This window comes from Vitis riparia, chromosome 8, assembly GCF_004353265.1.
Source record: "Vitis riparia cultivar Riparia Gloire de Montpellier isolate 1030 chromosome 8, EGFV_Vit.rip_1.0, whole genome shotgun sequence".
NCBI lineage: Eukaryota > Viridiplantae > Streptophyta > Magnoliopsida > Vitales > Vitaceae > Vitis > Vitis riparia.
Genome location: NC_048438.1, coordinates 16,318,101 through 16,334,970, shown reverse-complemented (window position 1 = coordinate 16,334,970; position 16,870 = coordinate 16,318,101). Strand labels below are relative to the sequence as shown.

Here is a 16,870-nt window from a genome sequence, read left to right as displayed (position 1 = left end):
ATATTTTGAATGGACAAATTTTATTTATTTATTTATTGTTTGGATTTTTTTAAAACAACAAAAAAATATTAGTAATATAGTTTAATGAAGTAAATCATACGATGAATAAAAGCATGCATGTGTAGATGAAGTTTTCAAAGCCGACAAGTAAGGAGAATGACAAAGACTTTATATTTAAAGAACGACTCCAATGATCAATGATGAAGACATTTTATTTTAAAAGACTCCCTCAACTAGACGTTATATTTTAAAAGGACTCAAGTATGAAAGGATGAAGAAGACTCACTAACTCAAGCATTCAAATATACTTTTGAATTATTCAAATAATTGTTTATTTTTATTTATTTATTTCATGTTGTTCAACTTTCCGATAATTGATGAATGCATGGGAAAGTGGGAACTCATTTTTTTTTCTTTAGAATAATCAAGTTGTTAAATTGTTATTTGGGTATGGTTTATATTTGTTATTTTTAAAAATAGAAAATAATAGTGTTGATATAAACTTTTATATAAATAATAAAAAATTATATTAAAAATGAATAGTTTTTAGACAATTTTAAAACATAGATATTGAAAAAAAATACTACTATTTTAAGTAAATTTTTTAAAAAATAAAAGTTTCTTTAATTTATATAAGAATTGAAGACTTTTGTAGTTTTATAAGCAAAAAATTTAGAAATTCAATTTCAAGCTTCATTTTTGCTAAGTAATGTGCTAATTTTTCTCACTCTTTGTTTTATTATCAAATATAAGAGAGAGGATTAATTAATTATATAAAAAATTTAATCATTAATGTATCATTTATATATATATATATATATATATATATATATGTATATATATATATATATATACATATATATATATACCTTAAAATAATAATATTTAAAAAAAAAAGATTTACCTTAAAATAATAATAAAGATTTACCTTAAAATAATTGTATATATATATATATATTTTTTAATATTTGTCATTTTCTGTAATAAAATAATAATAAAGATTTACCTTAAAATAATAATATATTCTTCAAACCTATTTAAAAATTAAAATATTAAAAAAAAATTACTATCTCAAATTTTTTTAAAAATGATTTTAAAAAGTATAAGATGATTTATTGTTTTTAACAAGTTTTTTTTTTTAAATAAAAATTATTACTATTTTTTATTTTTAAGAATGAAAACACAAAACTATATCTAAAAAAGTATTAAATTAGCATTAATTTTGAAGCATTTTAGGTATTGAATCTTTAGAAAATTAAAGTTGAAAATCCTTTACAAATTAATTTTTATTGGAATGACATTGCCTAATCTTTCACTAATAAATTGATTGCTCACCCATTCGTTTACTCCTAAATTTCTTCTAGTAGATAAAGATCAGTTGATGCAAAACGTGACAAGGAGATATTAAGATATTCTTTTGATGGAGTTATATGTTTATTTATTTGATTATATTATTTTAATATATTAAATGTTAACTATTAATTCCTAATCATGTTACAATATCTTAGAAATAAGTATTTGGGAATTAGAAAATAAACCACTATTAAAATTACAAATAAGACTTTGTGCGAGGTACGTCTTATAGATAGAATTTTATGAAATATGATATTTGAAAAAAAAAATGGGATAAGTTAAAATGCTACCCTTTTTAAAAATATTGGACCATTCAAAGTTTATTTTCAAATTTATAAAAACCAAAGACACGAAGGCAACTTCCAACCTACCATTTCCAAAATATCAAAAATCTATATCTAACTTATTTTATAACAGCTAATTTCACAAGTATGTCATAAAAAAATACAATAAAAATATAGATATTATGTTAAAAAGTATCTCAAATTTCTAATTAATATAGATTCTTTTTACATAAAGATATTATATATAATATTTTCTAAGTTGATATATTATTAAAATATTAGATTTCATTATAGTATAATGAGAGTTATTAGATATATTTTTATAAATATTTTAAGTTATAAAAGAAAAAGGTTATGAGATGTAGAAATGGTAAAGACTACACAAAGTGAATATAAATATGAGAAAGAAAATGAAGTGATTTTTTGAGAACTTAATAGTTATATCTAGTTCTATCGTTTGTAATATTACTTATGGTATGGTCAAATGATTCACGTCTATCCCTGCATATAGACATAGTTTGGTCAAATCACGTTAAAACTCCGTGCAACTTTATATATTCGTTTTATCTTTATATTCAAGAACTAATAATATTCTTGAACTAACAAATATATAATTCTTCTTACTATCCATGTTCTGAAATACGATTTAACATGAAAGGAATAGCATTTCAAGACACTTTGAAGAAGGGAATTCTTGGAGAAGCATCCATACAAAAATGAAGTTGAAGATATGATAGTTTGTTTGTTCTTTGTATCAACAATTCATTATTCATTCCTCTTACTGTGTTACTCATATTAACTTTTTTTTTTTTTTATCAATATTACTTTTCAATTATATCAAAAAATAAAAATAAAAATCGAATCTCTAATACTTGAGAAACAAATATCTTCATTTTCATTAACAGAAAGTGGTAGGCACTTCAAGACTTCATAAAATGGCATATAGTGAAAATTACATGTTAAAATGCAAATTAAAGGGCTTCTCAGTTTTCAAAAATTTTCTATCAAAATTACACAATATAAAGCTCACACCGTAATACATCTTTAAGAAACTGCTTTAGTTGCATTATAACTTGCAAACCACAACAGCCTCGAAACTTGTCCCTGCGAAATCGGTTAAACATGTTCCACGGTTACTGAAAATTCTACCATCTTCAACATAAGAAAATCCAAATAATCAGGAATGTCTCTCTCCAGTTTTTGGAGTTTTCAAATCTGTCTTTTTGGATATTGAAATGCAACAATGATTCTGAGCTCTTAAGAGATTCATCAATGGAAACCCAGCTCAGATGTAGCTCTATAAGATAGATATTCCTTACACAGAGTAAAGTTTCTTATCTCAATTGTATTTAAGCATAGAGACCGGACAACAAATTGACGAACTACACAAGATCAACGAGGATAATATGCACGGACAGTGTAAAAGGTCTGTAATCCTGTGAGGAGTAGAAGCAGAACTGCAGCTACAAATGATATGATTCTCCATGGATTCGAGAAATAATCACGCCTTAGGGCCGCTGCGTATCTGTGCCACCGTGCTTTCCAGGATGCTTTATGTCTCCGCCATTGCCACCAGGATTTATGGTATGCATTCACCTCTTCACACAACTTACTGAAATAGAAGTCTTTGAGAACAACTTCCTTGCAGATACTGTTGATGAGAGGCAAAACTTCTTCGCCCCTGCCCAAATTGTTAATTATGATCCCTTTCCTTTTCAGTAATTCAATGTCCGCTGAGGAATGGATAAGACCGTTTATGAGGATGGCATAGGATGTAATGTGATGGGAACTGCCGAAACTGCATTGCTCCAAGGCAATGAGGTTTCTGAGGAGTGACTCTGTTGTTGTACCAACAGACAACGGTGGGATATTAATTACTCCATTACTGAACCTTACGTCCAACAAACGGTCCTCCACAGTTGAACTCTTTTCAAACTGAATCCCAGCCTCTAAAAGTTTGGTTGCGCAATGTCTGAATCCCCAATTTTCCTTGCATTTTGGGTCGTTCACAGGAGAAGTGGGGAGGTAAAAATTGTGTAACAGATCGAGTAAATGTCTGCTACCTCGAATGCTTTTCCCCCTGATTGCCACTTGGTTCGAACCCAAGTCTGCGTGAAAGAAAGAGAGGGCAAGGGCTGTGAATAAACGAGGGAGAGTTTCAGGTGCAAATGGCAAAATGAATTCAAACAAATTCTGGAGAACAAAGAAGGGAATTTGGTTCTCCAGCAGAGCTAAATCATGCTGGAGAGTTGGGACCATCCAAGCATTATTGAATATGGGATCGCTCTTGTCCACAAAATCCCGAAGCGAGCGCCTGAGAAAAAGTTCAAGTATGAAGCAACCATCAACAAGCAGCATCTCCGCTAGCTCCTTTTTGTTAAACTTGATGTTTTCTGCGTAGCATCCTCGAGCCTTCTCTTCCAACTCTATAATGGATTTTCCACACTCATCCAAGCTCTTTTCTGGGTTCTGTGTTCGATGAACAAGGGATAGCATGTAGCGCCATTTGTGCTCTTCCATAGCTAGCAGATCACGCTTGCCTTGGTGAAAAGGCCCAATTGAGACTATACGAGGGCTATAAGCTTCTTCATTGACATGGCGAAGTTTATTTGGAACTTTGTAAATACTCAAATTCATTGATCTTTCACGCAGTATACCAAGCTTCACTTTGATAGGATGCATCCAGTCCGAAGTCGGAGTTTCACTGGGGTTTGGGGGTGACTCTTGCCTCATTTTTCCTTTCCACTCGACAAGGTTGATCTGGGATTCTGTTTCCTTTCACATCCTGCAAGGTCTAACCATAAATGTTGTAAGGGAAAAGGAAGAGGATTTGGGTCATTCCAATTTTGATCTCTTCTCCTTGAATGTCGGCAATGAAAAGGATCTTTGGAAGATAAAGAAAAGAAGAAACAAAAAAGGAACTTCAAATAGCTTTTGATCAAGGATCTGTACCTGATTTATCTCTTGTTTTGGAGAAAGATGAAGTTTAGAAGACCAAGAATTGCTTTGTGGATCAACTTGAAGAACCCTAAAAATTGAAAAAGAAGCCAGACCAAATTTTACAGTAAAGAATATGTAAAATGCAACTATGGAGCAGAGCTAAGTGATGGGCATGTGTGATAAAAAACAAAAACAAAAAGGAAGTCAATGAAATGCAGCCTTCTGGACGGTGTGCTTGTGACCCTGAATCAAGGGCTGGCACATTCATTGTCAGTGCGATTATTAAAGTCGACTTAAAAGCTTAGGAGCATGAAGCTATATTTCCTAGAGATGGGCGAGAGACCACTGTGGTTGGCCGAGCCAGCACTTGTATACCACTCAAGTAAACTTACCGAGATACACGCCTTTTCATAAGGCGGGCGGAACTCGTGGCTACCTCAATGTGGGACCCAGGAATGGCTAGTAGACTGATGGATTGGATTCCTTTCCCATGCCAGTGGCTCCTCTTGTGAGCAAAGGGTCAGCATCACAAATGTTAAAATAAGGAAATTGTGTTCTGACCAAATTAGAAGTCAGAAACTTGAGACAATAATGACAAAAATGACAAATGATTTGTGATTGGGTTTTAATTAGGAGGTTTCTCTTCTCTCATATATCCGCTACTTTCCCATAAGGCTGAGAGGAGAAATCATATTACTGATAGAATTTTGTGAAAATTTACATTCAGTGATAGACTGGTCAATATTCACAAGTCGGAAAAAAAAAAAAAAAAAAAGTTAAAAAAATTGAATAAATGCAGAGGAGTACTTGACTAGCCTGCATTGCTCATCCTGGACGGAAGATGGGAGAGTTGAGGGATGATAAAGAACAGAGAAAGAGGAAAATAGCGCCGGTGCCCTACAATGATTCATCTAAACAGTATGCTTTTCGAAATGATTTTGCTACCTATGCTGCATCTGCCACTGATTCGGCACCGGTTTATAGTTCTGGACTGCCCAAGGATGCATATTCTCCGGACGAGGGTGATGGTCATGACCCCAAGAAATTTAAAAGCGTGGACGGTTCCTACCGTGCCCACCTCTCTGCATCTGCCACTTTAAAGACGGATTCATTCTCTTCACTCTCCGCTCCATCCAGCCCAAAAAAAGGAGCACAAGGCATTTCAGGCCCTCCCGGATTCTCAACACCTCCCGCCAACTCCGGCAAGTTTTACCAATCTTGCCCTTCATCGACTTCATCTATCTCGCCGTCATCTGTTCTTTCCTCTCAGGATTCTATGAATTCAACTGCCTTCGGGCCATCAGCGTCGGTGCCCTCTTCAGCTAGTGAGTTTCATTTCTCTCTCACTCATCTATGGCACTCTTCTTTAGTTTATCAGTAACTGCTGCTAAAATTATGCATTTTATTCTTTCCGGGAAATTAAGCCATAATAGTCCGTTATTTAAAGACATTTTGGGACCAGAACATGGGTTTCTAGCCTCAGAAGCCTTTAATTATCATGTCAGTTCAAAACCACAAAGATGTATCTGATGAGATCTTCGAAGCCAAGGGTTTGATCTGGTCCGAAAGCTTGCTTTCATATTTTATTAGGTTTGCATTTGATGTAGATTTATGGGAAGGTCTGGATAGGCATGGCCACCAGACCTTAAATTTATAATGTTTAGGTCATCTCATACTTTTTTATTATTGGGATTAATTCTAGATTTTAGATTAGCCTTCGGAGAGATTATAGAGGCTTGATAATTTAAAATAAATTCAATCTTATATAGAACATGGAATATATAGAAAAAAAATTACTTATAAATATTGTTTCAACCTCTGTAGATGTAAATGATATACCCCAAGGAACAACTCTATCTTCCACATAATCAAGATATTCTCCTGCTACTCATAAGTGGGAGTTTTCAAAGATTTACTAGGAGATAAAATCCTATAAGAATTTCAAGGAGTGAAATTAGGTCTTTACTTTGAAGTATTTAAGAACTCATTTGGTAGTGATTCTAAGAAATGCTTTTAATATTTTTAATACTTGAAAATTTTTATCATTTAAGTGTTAGAAACGCTAGAAACGATTTCTAGAATCATTCCCAAACGCACTCTAAGTCATCTTTTTTAATCCAAATTTGTCTAGTCTTAGATAGTACTCCATAAAATGAAGTTGAAGAACCAATATGAGAATTTTGAATATTCCTCGTAGGTTGGACTTGGGTGAGGGTTTCTTTTCGTATTAAACACCCACCAAGTATTCTTTCTTTTCCTATTAAATAAAATTTTATCTATTAATACTTTTAAACTTAATTATAAACTTGTTATTTTGTTTGTGAAACACTTCAAACTTCCTAATGTGATACGCTATTACTAGTGTGGTCATTCATATGACAAAATGAACATGTGTACATGACCATAATAAGTGTTTGGACAATATGAGTTATCTTTTTAGCTTTAATAAAGTTAGTTTTTCCACCATTAGGAGTAATAGACTAATCCTTAATTTCCATAATGAGGATTAGGAGTAATAGACTTGTCGATGAATCCTAGATATCTCTTATCACTAGAAAACTTACCTAAATTTATCAAATTATTCAACAACTAAGTACATGAGTGTCTTCTTTTTCGAGCACACTTTTTATATTCAAGTTCAAGTAACTTTAATTGATTTAGCATGTCAATTTTTTCAGATTCTCAAGAATTTCAATTTCAACAACTCAACATTTTCAAATTTTAAAATTTCATTTTGTTCTTTAGTTTCGAGTTCTCTTCTACTTATCCTAACATTCTCAATCTTGATTTTGATTTTTAGATTGTATCCATACAAATCATCATATGTAATATGAATATTTTCAAATTCAAATCCATGGTCATTTTATTCAGCTTCATTCATGTGTCCTATCCAAATTCAACCAAAGAACTAGTGAATACAATCAAGTTTGACGTCCTCTTATTACAATGAATTCTTTTTCTGAAAAGGCAATTTTAAGAACATTTTTCACTTTATGAAAATTTTTAATTACTTCTTGATGACATTTTCATTTCAGGACAGAGATTTAGACTTTTTTTTTCAAAAAAAAAAAAATATTTTCTTCATGCAATCTTTCTTGATTAAGATAAACTTTTTCACAAACTCAAAGTAGATTTCTTTTTTGCTTCTTTAAATTCCATAAAATCAAGAGCAAAGACAGGAATTGAAGAAAATTATGATTATTTTTAATTTATTTAAGCTCTAATAACACTTGAGAGGTTTGTATTCTTGATTCACAAGATTACCTAGAAAGAGTGAATATGTTGTACTCACAATTTTTATATCTAAAGAGAGTATCTTAAATTAATTACCTTGAGCCCCATCTTAGATCGATTAAATCAAATCAATTATCAATGTTTTTTTATTATTGGAATTCTATTTTAGGCTTTATATTAACCATAGAAATCATATGAGCCTTGATAATTCAAACTAAAGCCAATCATATATAGAACATCAAATATGTGAGGAAAATCACTTACATATAAAAGCTCAATCCTTATAGATGTAAAAATCATGGGTCTATCAATTGTAGCAAAAATATACTAAATATAAAATAATCTTATATTATTTTACTTGACCTGGATGCCTTTTCTCATATATTGTGGTATGTCACTTGGACATTATAAACATCTATCTCAGGATTTGTAGGGACTTGGACTGTCTGTCCAGTCACTAGGTGACGAAGGTAGACCCAAGTTATTCATTTGAGAACTCTTATTCTGTACTTATCCTAATGGCTTGACTATATGATGCCCTACTGTCCTAGTTTCCTGTGAATCCTGGGGAATATGGTATACTATGCCTTTTTGTTCTCATTTTGGTTCTGACTGTTCACCTTCACTAATGATTTGATTTTCGATCCTTTGATGGCTTTTTTTTTCTTTTTTTTTTTAATTTAAAAAAAAAATCTTTTCCAAAATCTTGATTTTTGAAGCAAAAAATTCTCAACCTAATTTAATACATTAACAATGCTTATATATAATACATCACAAACCAAACGTAATAATCTTTCTCATTATGTTTGTTTGCTTACACAGATCGGGAGAATTCCAGGAATCCAAGGGAAGATGTTAGTCATGGGGATCAGCTGGACTTAGTCATGGCTCAGAGATTGTTTGAGCGCAGTACGACAAAGGGCATTTTCAATAATCTCAAGACCAATCTACAACCCATTCTTGTCAAACGCTTAACAGAACTGTCACAATTAAAACCAACAATTGATGTTGGCCTTGAAATGGCTGATTCAGCATATTTACTGAAGCTCCTCAATTCTTCAAATCCCAAGTTCGAAACTGTTGGCAAGAAAGCTGGGAAGGGAGCAATGTTGTTGCAGGAAGGGATGAGGTTAATCGAACAAGGTCAAGAAGCATTGCGATCTGCTATACTTGAGTTGTCAACTCCTGTGGACTGATTTCAACTCACCTAAAGTCTTACATGCTAATACTTTTCGCAGCTTGCAGCAAGTACTTCAACTAGTGTAATGTTCCTCTCTTGCTTCCTAATGTAAAGCAAAGGAGTGGCCTATTGTCTGTTTAATCAATATTTGTATTTGTATAACTTATGCTACTTATACTCCAAATAAACTCCTGGGTTTGATTCTGCAGGGATTGCATCTGGTTTGTGGAAGCTAATTTCTTAGGAGTTATTTGGATATTAAAAATAAAAAAGAGCTTAGTATAGAAGTGTAGTGTGATTCAACTGTTATGTCATTTAAATTCCATTCCAAATCCATTATTGTATCAATCAAGTATTAGTGTCCAGGCCATCTGTTCAAAGTTGGGACCTCCACATTGAGTCCATTGGCCCCAATTACACCCTGGAAACACAGCCATAATAATGGTTATTTCAAAGAATTTGGGAATCAAGAATGCTTTGACACCTTTATTTGTTTGATTTTGGTGTCACATCTTAAAGGAAAAAGCGAAAGCATGTAATTAAAATACAATGTTTAAAATTGCTTTTAAATTTTTAGTTTTAAATTTGAAAATCAATTTATGACCAACGCCAATGGTTCCCCAACATTTAAGAGGCGGGGAAGGGGGGCAATAGTCAAGTATAAACTGGGCTAAGGTTGATATATTTTAGCCCATGATCGCACTCCGGCCCAAAATCTGTGAGTGGATGGCCTCTCAGATGTCGAGCCCGACATTCATTCATTGAGGCCCAAGAATTGACAGTTCACCGACAGGGATTTCGAAAAGCAGAGGTTAAAAAATGAAAGAGAAAAACCCAAGGTGTCTGGGGGCCTGTATGAGCGGCCCAAGAAAGAGTAGTTGAGAATCATTAAAAGAGGTTGATTCTCCTGGAGTGTGGCCGAATAATTGGTTTGATAGCATTTTTTTTGTAATTGCAGACACGAAAAGGCTTTTCTAACCTCTTTTAAAACGTTTGCGTCTTTGAACAGCTGCAATCAAACAGGCTTGAAGTGATGAGACTATCAAGTATCAACCCTTTTTGTTGTGGTACCAACCCACATTAATTGGCTTCTCCAAGAGGAAATGAATATTGAAGCTGGAAGCATTGAGTAGGTGACGACAATAACTATAGGTTTTGAAATCTGTAGCCCATACTGGACTTTACAAAAAGCCTCTCCTTTAGTCAAAAACGCTTTGTCAATGAGCAACTGGAGAATGAAGAAGATGCCACCATCGTGGTAGTGACCACTGCATCCATGGCCCAAAGCATTGACAAGCTTTGGGCCATAGAGCATATGGTAAAGAGAAAAACTAAATATATGTTGAGGCTTGTCCTTTTCTCTCCTCTCTTTTTATCCTCTTCTGTCTAAATGGATTGGACCCGTTTTTCTAAAATTAATGCCTCCTGAACGCCCTTTTTCTTCTCTCGTATTGAAGAATAAAATTAAAAACTAAAGAACACGTAAATACTTGTCATCTGCCCAAACAGGCCTAACGTCACCTGAAATATGGCCCGTGGTCACATGCGAATGACCCTAGGATGCTGTGTACCGGGTTATGAATAGTGAAGTCCAAGGCTGTGAGGATGATTGGGAGGCTTTTACCGGGCCTGATCCGGTTTGACAACGGAAGATTACCAATCAAGAGCCCACAAGTAGTCAATCAGATGAAGGTTACGCCCAAAAAGGAACACAGCCCTCTTTATTTGCACGTGACTGTCAATAATGGATACGTAAAGGTTTACCTCATCTTAGATTCTCCCATTCAAGTTCACAAACACCCCCCAAGGTCCGAAGTTATTGGGACAAGATTTAGATCTACTCATTACTTTAAAATCCGCTTCTCACATGCTCCTGCCTGCTCTCCCAAAATCCATAACCCGCCTTTACACAAGCTTCATTTTTTTCGCTTTCTTTTTCCGAATTTTGAAAATGAAGAACTTTCTCTGACCCCTTGTGACATGATATGCTCATAGCCTCTTCATTAATTTATATCCTTGGGCTAAAATTCTCACAATCGCATGAAGGATAGGAGTACAAAATGAGCTATTCATAGTCCACCTGAACAAAACTTAATATGCTATGAGCCTTCTGACATGTTATCGAGCTCATTAAATTTATAAAGGCTATCATTCAACTATTACGGCACAATGTTGTCCCAGTTGTCATATGGGCCATGTTGGGGAATTCTTTCAATAACTTGTTCACTTTTGGAGACTGATGAGGTCTTTGAGTGAAGCAAGCGGGGTTGTTCCATTTTCCTTTAGGGTCCAATTATTCTACTAAACCAAAAAAGGAGCCTAAAACGGGTCCAAGTTAGTTTGATTGGAAGCACTACCAAAGGAGACACTAACACACTTTTTCCTTTATTAATGTAAAAGAAACAACCATGACTAAGACCTAACCATCGGGGGTCATGTGGAAGTTTAAATTAGATTTTTTCTAAAAGAGAAAAAGAGAAAAGAGAAATATCTAATCTAGGAAATGATGGTCAAAGGTCATAGATACACTAACATTAAATAGAAAACTGGTTGGAATGGCATAAAAATAAAACCATGGGGGAGGTTCATGCATTGGGTTCACATGTGGTTTAAGGAGAATATTGAGGAAAGTGTGGCACGTGACACACAGGTGAAGCAACGTGCAGCCCATGTGAACGGACCGATGGGTCCACCCCCCACTCTCTCAAATAGAATCTTGGGTCAAAAGGGAGAGTGAGAGATGTCCGCATCTGCCTTCTAGATCAAGCCACGTTGAATTTAAATACTACAGAGGCCCATGCTACTACATTTTAATAACATACTTTGGAAACATGATAGTAATAATGACAGTGCCAGGGAGGAAAAACAACCCAATTTTTATAATATCCCAACAAAAAGAGAGAGAGAAAGAGAAAGGCACCAAAAAAAAAAAAACTTAAAGATATATTTGATTTTAATTAGCCAATGCTTTGAGAGCAATGGAATCATCACAATTCAACACACTATTTTATCTAATAAATTAAAGAAAAAAAATAGAAAATAAAAAAAGGGGAAAATCCAGCAAACATCACATCACATTGTAGGGGAGAGTATTGCAACCTCCCCATGTATGATACAAAATATGGAGGAAGAGGAGGGGTGTCTGGTTTAGTAACTCGGTGTGAGTTAAACTCTGAGTGAGCTCAGTGATGCGGGGGAGGAGAAGGATGTTGAGGCGTGGGAGGCTTGCACTGATAGCACTTAGCGAAGAGTCCAAATGTGTCAACTTGCCTGACGAAGTTGGTCATGCTGGCCCAACCACCGAACCCAAACCCAACCACAAGCACCCACACCACCACAAAGGTGTTGACCACATACATTGCCGTCCAGCTTGGAAGGAAGAAAGGGGGCTTCTCCGCAGCATTCTGCAACATGACAAAAAAAATTGGGAAAAATAATAAATTGCTGAATGATTTAATGCATCATGTGAATTATAAAATATGTGTATATAAGTACATACAAGGGAATTGACGGGTGAACCAACTGACAGCCTATAATGGTGGATTACTAATGGGTGAAACGCAAGGCATAGTTGGGAAGCAAGTGAGCGGGAGTGAGTCAACTCGCCAGCTCATGGAAGACAGAGTACAACAATCCAACTGTAGCATATAACTGAATGAAAAGGACATGCCACCTATCCTATCCCATCTCGTAATATTTCCAAATCCCACCCTTAAATGCTATTTGTACACTTGCACCCCCCCACTCCCCCCACTCTCGTGCCCACTCCACACCCCCTCGAATATGGGATTCCACCCCCTCCAAAACAGGGCCTGCCCACTCATTTTTCATTCATCAAAATACCCCTTATCGGCCAACATTATTACAACTTAAGTATTCATCCCACCCCCCTTCTCTATTAAATTTTAATCGAACTTCTAATTCTTAAAAGAAAAAAAACACCACACGCATGTATACCTGACGGGCAGAGGCCTTTCTGTAAGTGAGCATATGAGCCAGAGATGGGATGATGTAGACAGTGAAGCTAACCAAAAGGGCCCCGACGGCAGAGTTAATAGGGCCAAAGAAGGGGAAGATTATGGCCAAGAACCATATCGGGATAACAACTGGGAGTCTGGCCAGTGCCCTCAAACAGATGCTCCTTGTGTCATGCATCCCTATCACCTTCTCCCACACGAAGTACAGTGGCGTACATGCGAACCCAAATGTAATAAACTACAACACCCATGCATTTTTATCAGTAAAAGTTTCACTATCTTGAGGCCAAGTCAGTCATTACGTCTACCAATAATTCAAAATAATTTGAATGCATTTGAGTGAATTAATTTACAAACCTGGTGAATGAGCATTAGGATAACAGCCGCATCGCGCCAGCGGGTCTTGGGAAGGAGGGAGAAGGCGTTAGAGTGATTGAGAAGCTCGTCCCCAAAAGCCCAGTAGACGGCGGAAGCTGAGGGAAGTGTTAGAGTGAAAACGTAGAGTGTGGCCATTAAGTATATGTACTTGAATTTCTGGGGTTTCCACATGGCGTGCATGATTTCCCTGAAACATATTCCGTCACCCTTCACGGATCAGAACCCATTTTTCTTATCCGAAACTCAAGACTAGAAATGAATTTATTACACTAGTTCTCTTCATTCTTTTGAACTACCAATGAATTCATGTCTACAGAAGCGGTGTAACCAGGCCAATAAGTAAGCAAGGAAGTTTACAACGAAATGGCCAAAATGCCCATGAGCATTGGATCCTCGAGTTCTTGCCCCAGGCCACGGAAATGATTTAGATGAAAAGAAAATGGAGACAAGATCCCTCAGCATCATAATCAATCTGAAGGCAAGAAAATCACGCAGCAAAAAATAGAAATTTTTTTTCTTCTCTTTCACTGTTTTTTTTCCTCCAAGAGAAAATGAAGGGAAAATAAAGGGAGTAATGTTGTTTCCCTAAGCAAGCAAAAGTAGTTTGCATGATTTTGTCTGTAGTCTCGAAGTCCGAGATGACCGGCAAAAGCTGCAAACAGAAGCCATGTAGAAAGAAGTGAAGAAGAAGAAGAAGATAATATGGTGGCAAAAAGCTTACACAGTAACAGCATGTCCACCAAAGGTGTAGAGGATGTTGGTGGCGCCAGTAAAATACAGCACTAGCTTTGTTGGAGCTGAGTGTGCCACTCCTTCAGACTAAAAAAAAAAAAAACAAAAAAAAAAAACACCCGCACAAAACTTTACTCACTGCAATATAGAAAATCAGCACCATAACCTCAAACACTGATTCAGAGAAATAAACCCTAGAAAGATGATGATGGTTGATGAGTAATACCTGTCCGTGAATTAGAGCTGCGATGGCCAAGTACCATGCTGTGTAGGTGGTCATGCCAAGACCCAGAAAAGACCAAATTCGGTAGTTGTGAAAGGAGGGTATGAACACAGTAGTAGCACAGCAAGCTCCAAATATGTAAGTCCATGTCCTCTTATCCAATTTGTCATTGATATAGTATATGTTACTGTTCTCATCAAGAACCAACCAAAACAGTTAAAGCAAACAGATCCAAGATTAGATTTTTCCAATATCAGCTGAGGAACTGAAGAAAGATCTTACCTTGCACACGCTATCAGCTGAATGACAGATCCAAAGAGGAGGAAAGTACAGTTGAAGGCCAGACCCACTGCTTTCCAGTAAGGACCCAATAACCCATCAAGCACTTCAAACCACTGGAATTCAAAAACAAGGAATTTTCCTTTTTGGTAAAATGGAGATTGGTAACTGGTTTGGATTGTAGCAAGTGGAGATATTTGCTAGCGTTTTGTTTTGCTTTGGCCTGAAGCAAACTAACCTGTATGACATGGTTCTTGAAGCTAACATTCTCTTTCTCCTTCCGACTTCGATACTCTATGTAGAGAACACTGATGAGGTAGGCTGTCCAGCTTCCCACGAGGCCATAGAATATCTGGAATATGATCCCTGATAGCATGCCCAGCTGAGAGAAGGAGTAGGGCAGTGTCAACAGAACTTGTGCCACCTGCGATCAGCATAACCAAAAAATGTTATTTTCTTGTGCTTGAAATTCCAACGGAAAAAAGAAGAAGCACCATCTCTCTTTTTCCCAGTGTCTGGCTTTACTTGATTCGAGGCGCAACTGAACCAGGCATCCCAAGCGGAGCCACCGTGCCAGAGGGCGTTCCTGATGCTAAAAAACGACTCATCTTCTTCCTTATCCTCCTTCCCCTCATGGTCTGCCTCGCTGATGTTCGAGACAATTGCTTCTTCTGCTTGCTTCTGAGGCAACATTGTCTTCGTTTCCCGTCAAGACTACGTCCAAATCCCACGAGATCTGAAACATAAAAAAGACACTAAATGAGACAAAATATATAATCAAACCCTTCCAAGAAAACGAAAGCCAATAAGGCCCCAGATCCCAAAGCCAAAAAAATTCTCATAGAAATTAAAATCCTACCCCGAAAAAACAGAAAAGAAAAAGAAAAGGGCAGAAGGAAGAAATAACCCAAAAACCAAATCAACATGCTTTTCATGAACCAGACTAAGTAAAATACCTTGTTTGAGATGTCTCTTTCGCTAGCAGATTGAAGAAATCAGAGACTCGTCAATAGACGAATGCGTGCAAATTTGAAAGTCGTCCTTTGCTTCAGTTGATTTTCCTTGCTTTCGGAACCAGAAACAAGGCGTTGTGTAAATATGAATGATCCTGTGTTGACTATAGAGAGAAAGGAAGAACAGGGTACAGTTGAATCAGAGGTTTAAGAATTCTCCATTCCGAGATATGGCAGCGGAAAGACTTAAATGCAAGAAATAATTGCGGAAATCTCCAGCTAAGTATATCTATTCCTGTCAACACTTGAGCCTAGCCTCAAAGCCTCCACTTTAATGCGCCACCAATCTGCACCGAGAAAAGCAGTGCCGCATCCGAAAGCGGCGAAGACCCTCAAAAGCAGCAATCTCAGAGAGGCTTGTGCAGAGAAATTCTAGAGAGATTGAAGAAAAGACCCTTTTCACTCCTATTTGGTGCTGATTTATATACCTATATCTATATATATATATATATATATACCTATAAATATATATAAAAATAAAATAAAAAACTATAAGTAAAACATTACTCTATTTTGTTTTTCCGTTTTTGGGTTGAAAATCCTCCCTCTTTATAGAGAGAGAAAGTTAAGAGGTGGGGAGAGCGAGGTAAGGGAGAAGGGGAGAGGGTAGGGTAAGAAAGACGAAACCCCAATTCACTGTATTCCACTTCCGATTCGATTCTCGGTTCGCCCTTTGATCACAGAGAATCCTGGTTTCTCAACAACAGTAAGGCCTCTTAGTGTACACTTGAGCTGCGTTTTATAGGCCCCTTCAACTGCTCCCAACGGCTCCACTATATAATCTTACATTATCTAACTTTTGAAAAAAATTACCCAAAAAGAAGAAAAAGGAAAAATATGAGAAATATTATTTATTTATCTATCTGTATTGAGACTTGAGACTCGCAGACTTCAGAGCTCTTAATTTCTACTTCAGAACTTGTTTCCCACCGCTCTGTTCTTTCATCATTATAAATGCCTATGAGAAATGCTAAGCTCTGATCCGAATCTCACTCTATTAATTCTAGGAATTATTTTCCCAATTAATTCCCAGCTTTTATTCATTTCTTTGCTGAATAATTCTAATTCCTCCAGGGTCCATCAACCTTCTCCAATTTCCAATCGAACGGTGATCGTCAGCTTCAAACACTTTCGCAGCGCGTGACCCCACTCTCCATCGAAAATTTGCCTCATGTGTTGTCGCGACTTTCGAAAGCGAGTGGGAAGATGGGAGATACGGCGGGGGTTCGTTCAATCGTGGGCCGCCTACCCAACCAAACTTTGAAAATGGAGGCCCA

General features: G+C 36.1%; 3 protein-coding genes across 4 annotated transcripts; 1 reads left to right on the top strand and 2 right to left on the bottom strand.

The window, feature by feature from the left end:
• Positions 1-2,753: 2,753 nt before the first annotated feature.
• Positions 2,754-4,930, bottom strand: LOC117920942 (UPF0481 protein At3g47200-like). 2 transcript variants are annotated; one of them, XM_034838653.1, is made up of 2 exons: positions 4,590-4,930; positions 2,754-4,422 (listed from the first exon to the last, which is right to left on the bottom strand). In XM_034838653.1, the coding sequence occupies exon 2, from the start codon at positions 4,368-4,370 to the stop codon at positions 3,030-3,032; it is 1,341 nt and encodes a 446-aa protein (XP_034694544.1). In that variant the 5' UTR covers positions 4,371-4,422; positions 4,590-4,930; the 3' UTR covers positions 2,754-3,029. The 2 variants fall into 2 exon arrangements, with proteins under 2 accessions (XP_034694544.1, XP_034694543.1); XM_034838652.1 differs by having other exon boundaries at positions 2,754-4,431; positions 4,590-4,929.
• A 375-nt stretch (positions 4,931-5,305) lies between these two features.
• On the top strand, positions 5,306-9,278 carry LOC117920943 (putative protein TPRXL). Its single transcript, XM_034838654.1, has 2 exons — positions 5,306-5,902; positions 8,634-9,278. The coding sequence occupies exons 1-2, from the start codon at positions 5,419-5,421 to the stop codon at positions 9,005-9,007; spliced, it is 858 nt and encodes a 285-aa protein (XP_034694545.1). The 5' UTR covers positions 5,306-5,418; the 3' UTR covers positions 9,008-9,278.
• Positions 9,279-11,914: 2,636 nt separating this feature from the next.
• LOC117920710 (auxin transporter-like protein 2) lies at positions 11,915-16,403 on the bottom strand. The gene is made up of 9 exons (XM_034838298.1): positions 15,537-16,403; positions 15,106-15,316; positions 14,819-15,004; positions 14,584-14,696; positions 14,305-14,488; positions 14,068-14,165; positions 13,326-13,533; positions 12,949-13,206; positions 11,915-12,395 (listed from the first exon to the last, which is right to left on the bottom strand). The coding sequence occupies exons 2-9, from the start codon at positions 15,271-15,273 to the stop codon at positions 12,174-12,176; spliced, it is 1,437 nt and encodes a 478-aa protein (XP_034694189.1). The 5' UTR covers positions 15,274-15,316; positions 15,537-16,403; the 3' UTR covers positions 11,915-12,173.
• Between the last annotated feature and the right edge of the window lie 467 nt (positions 16,404-16,870).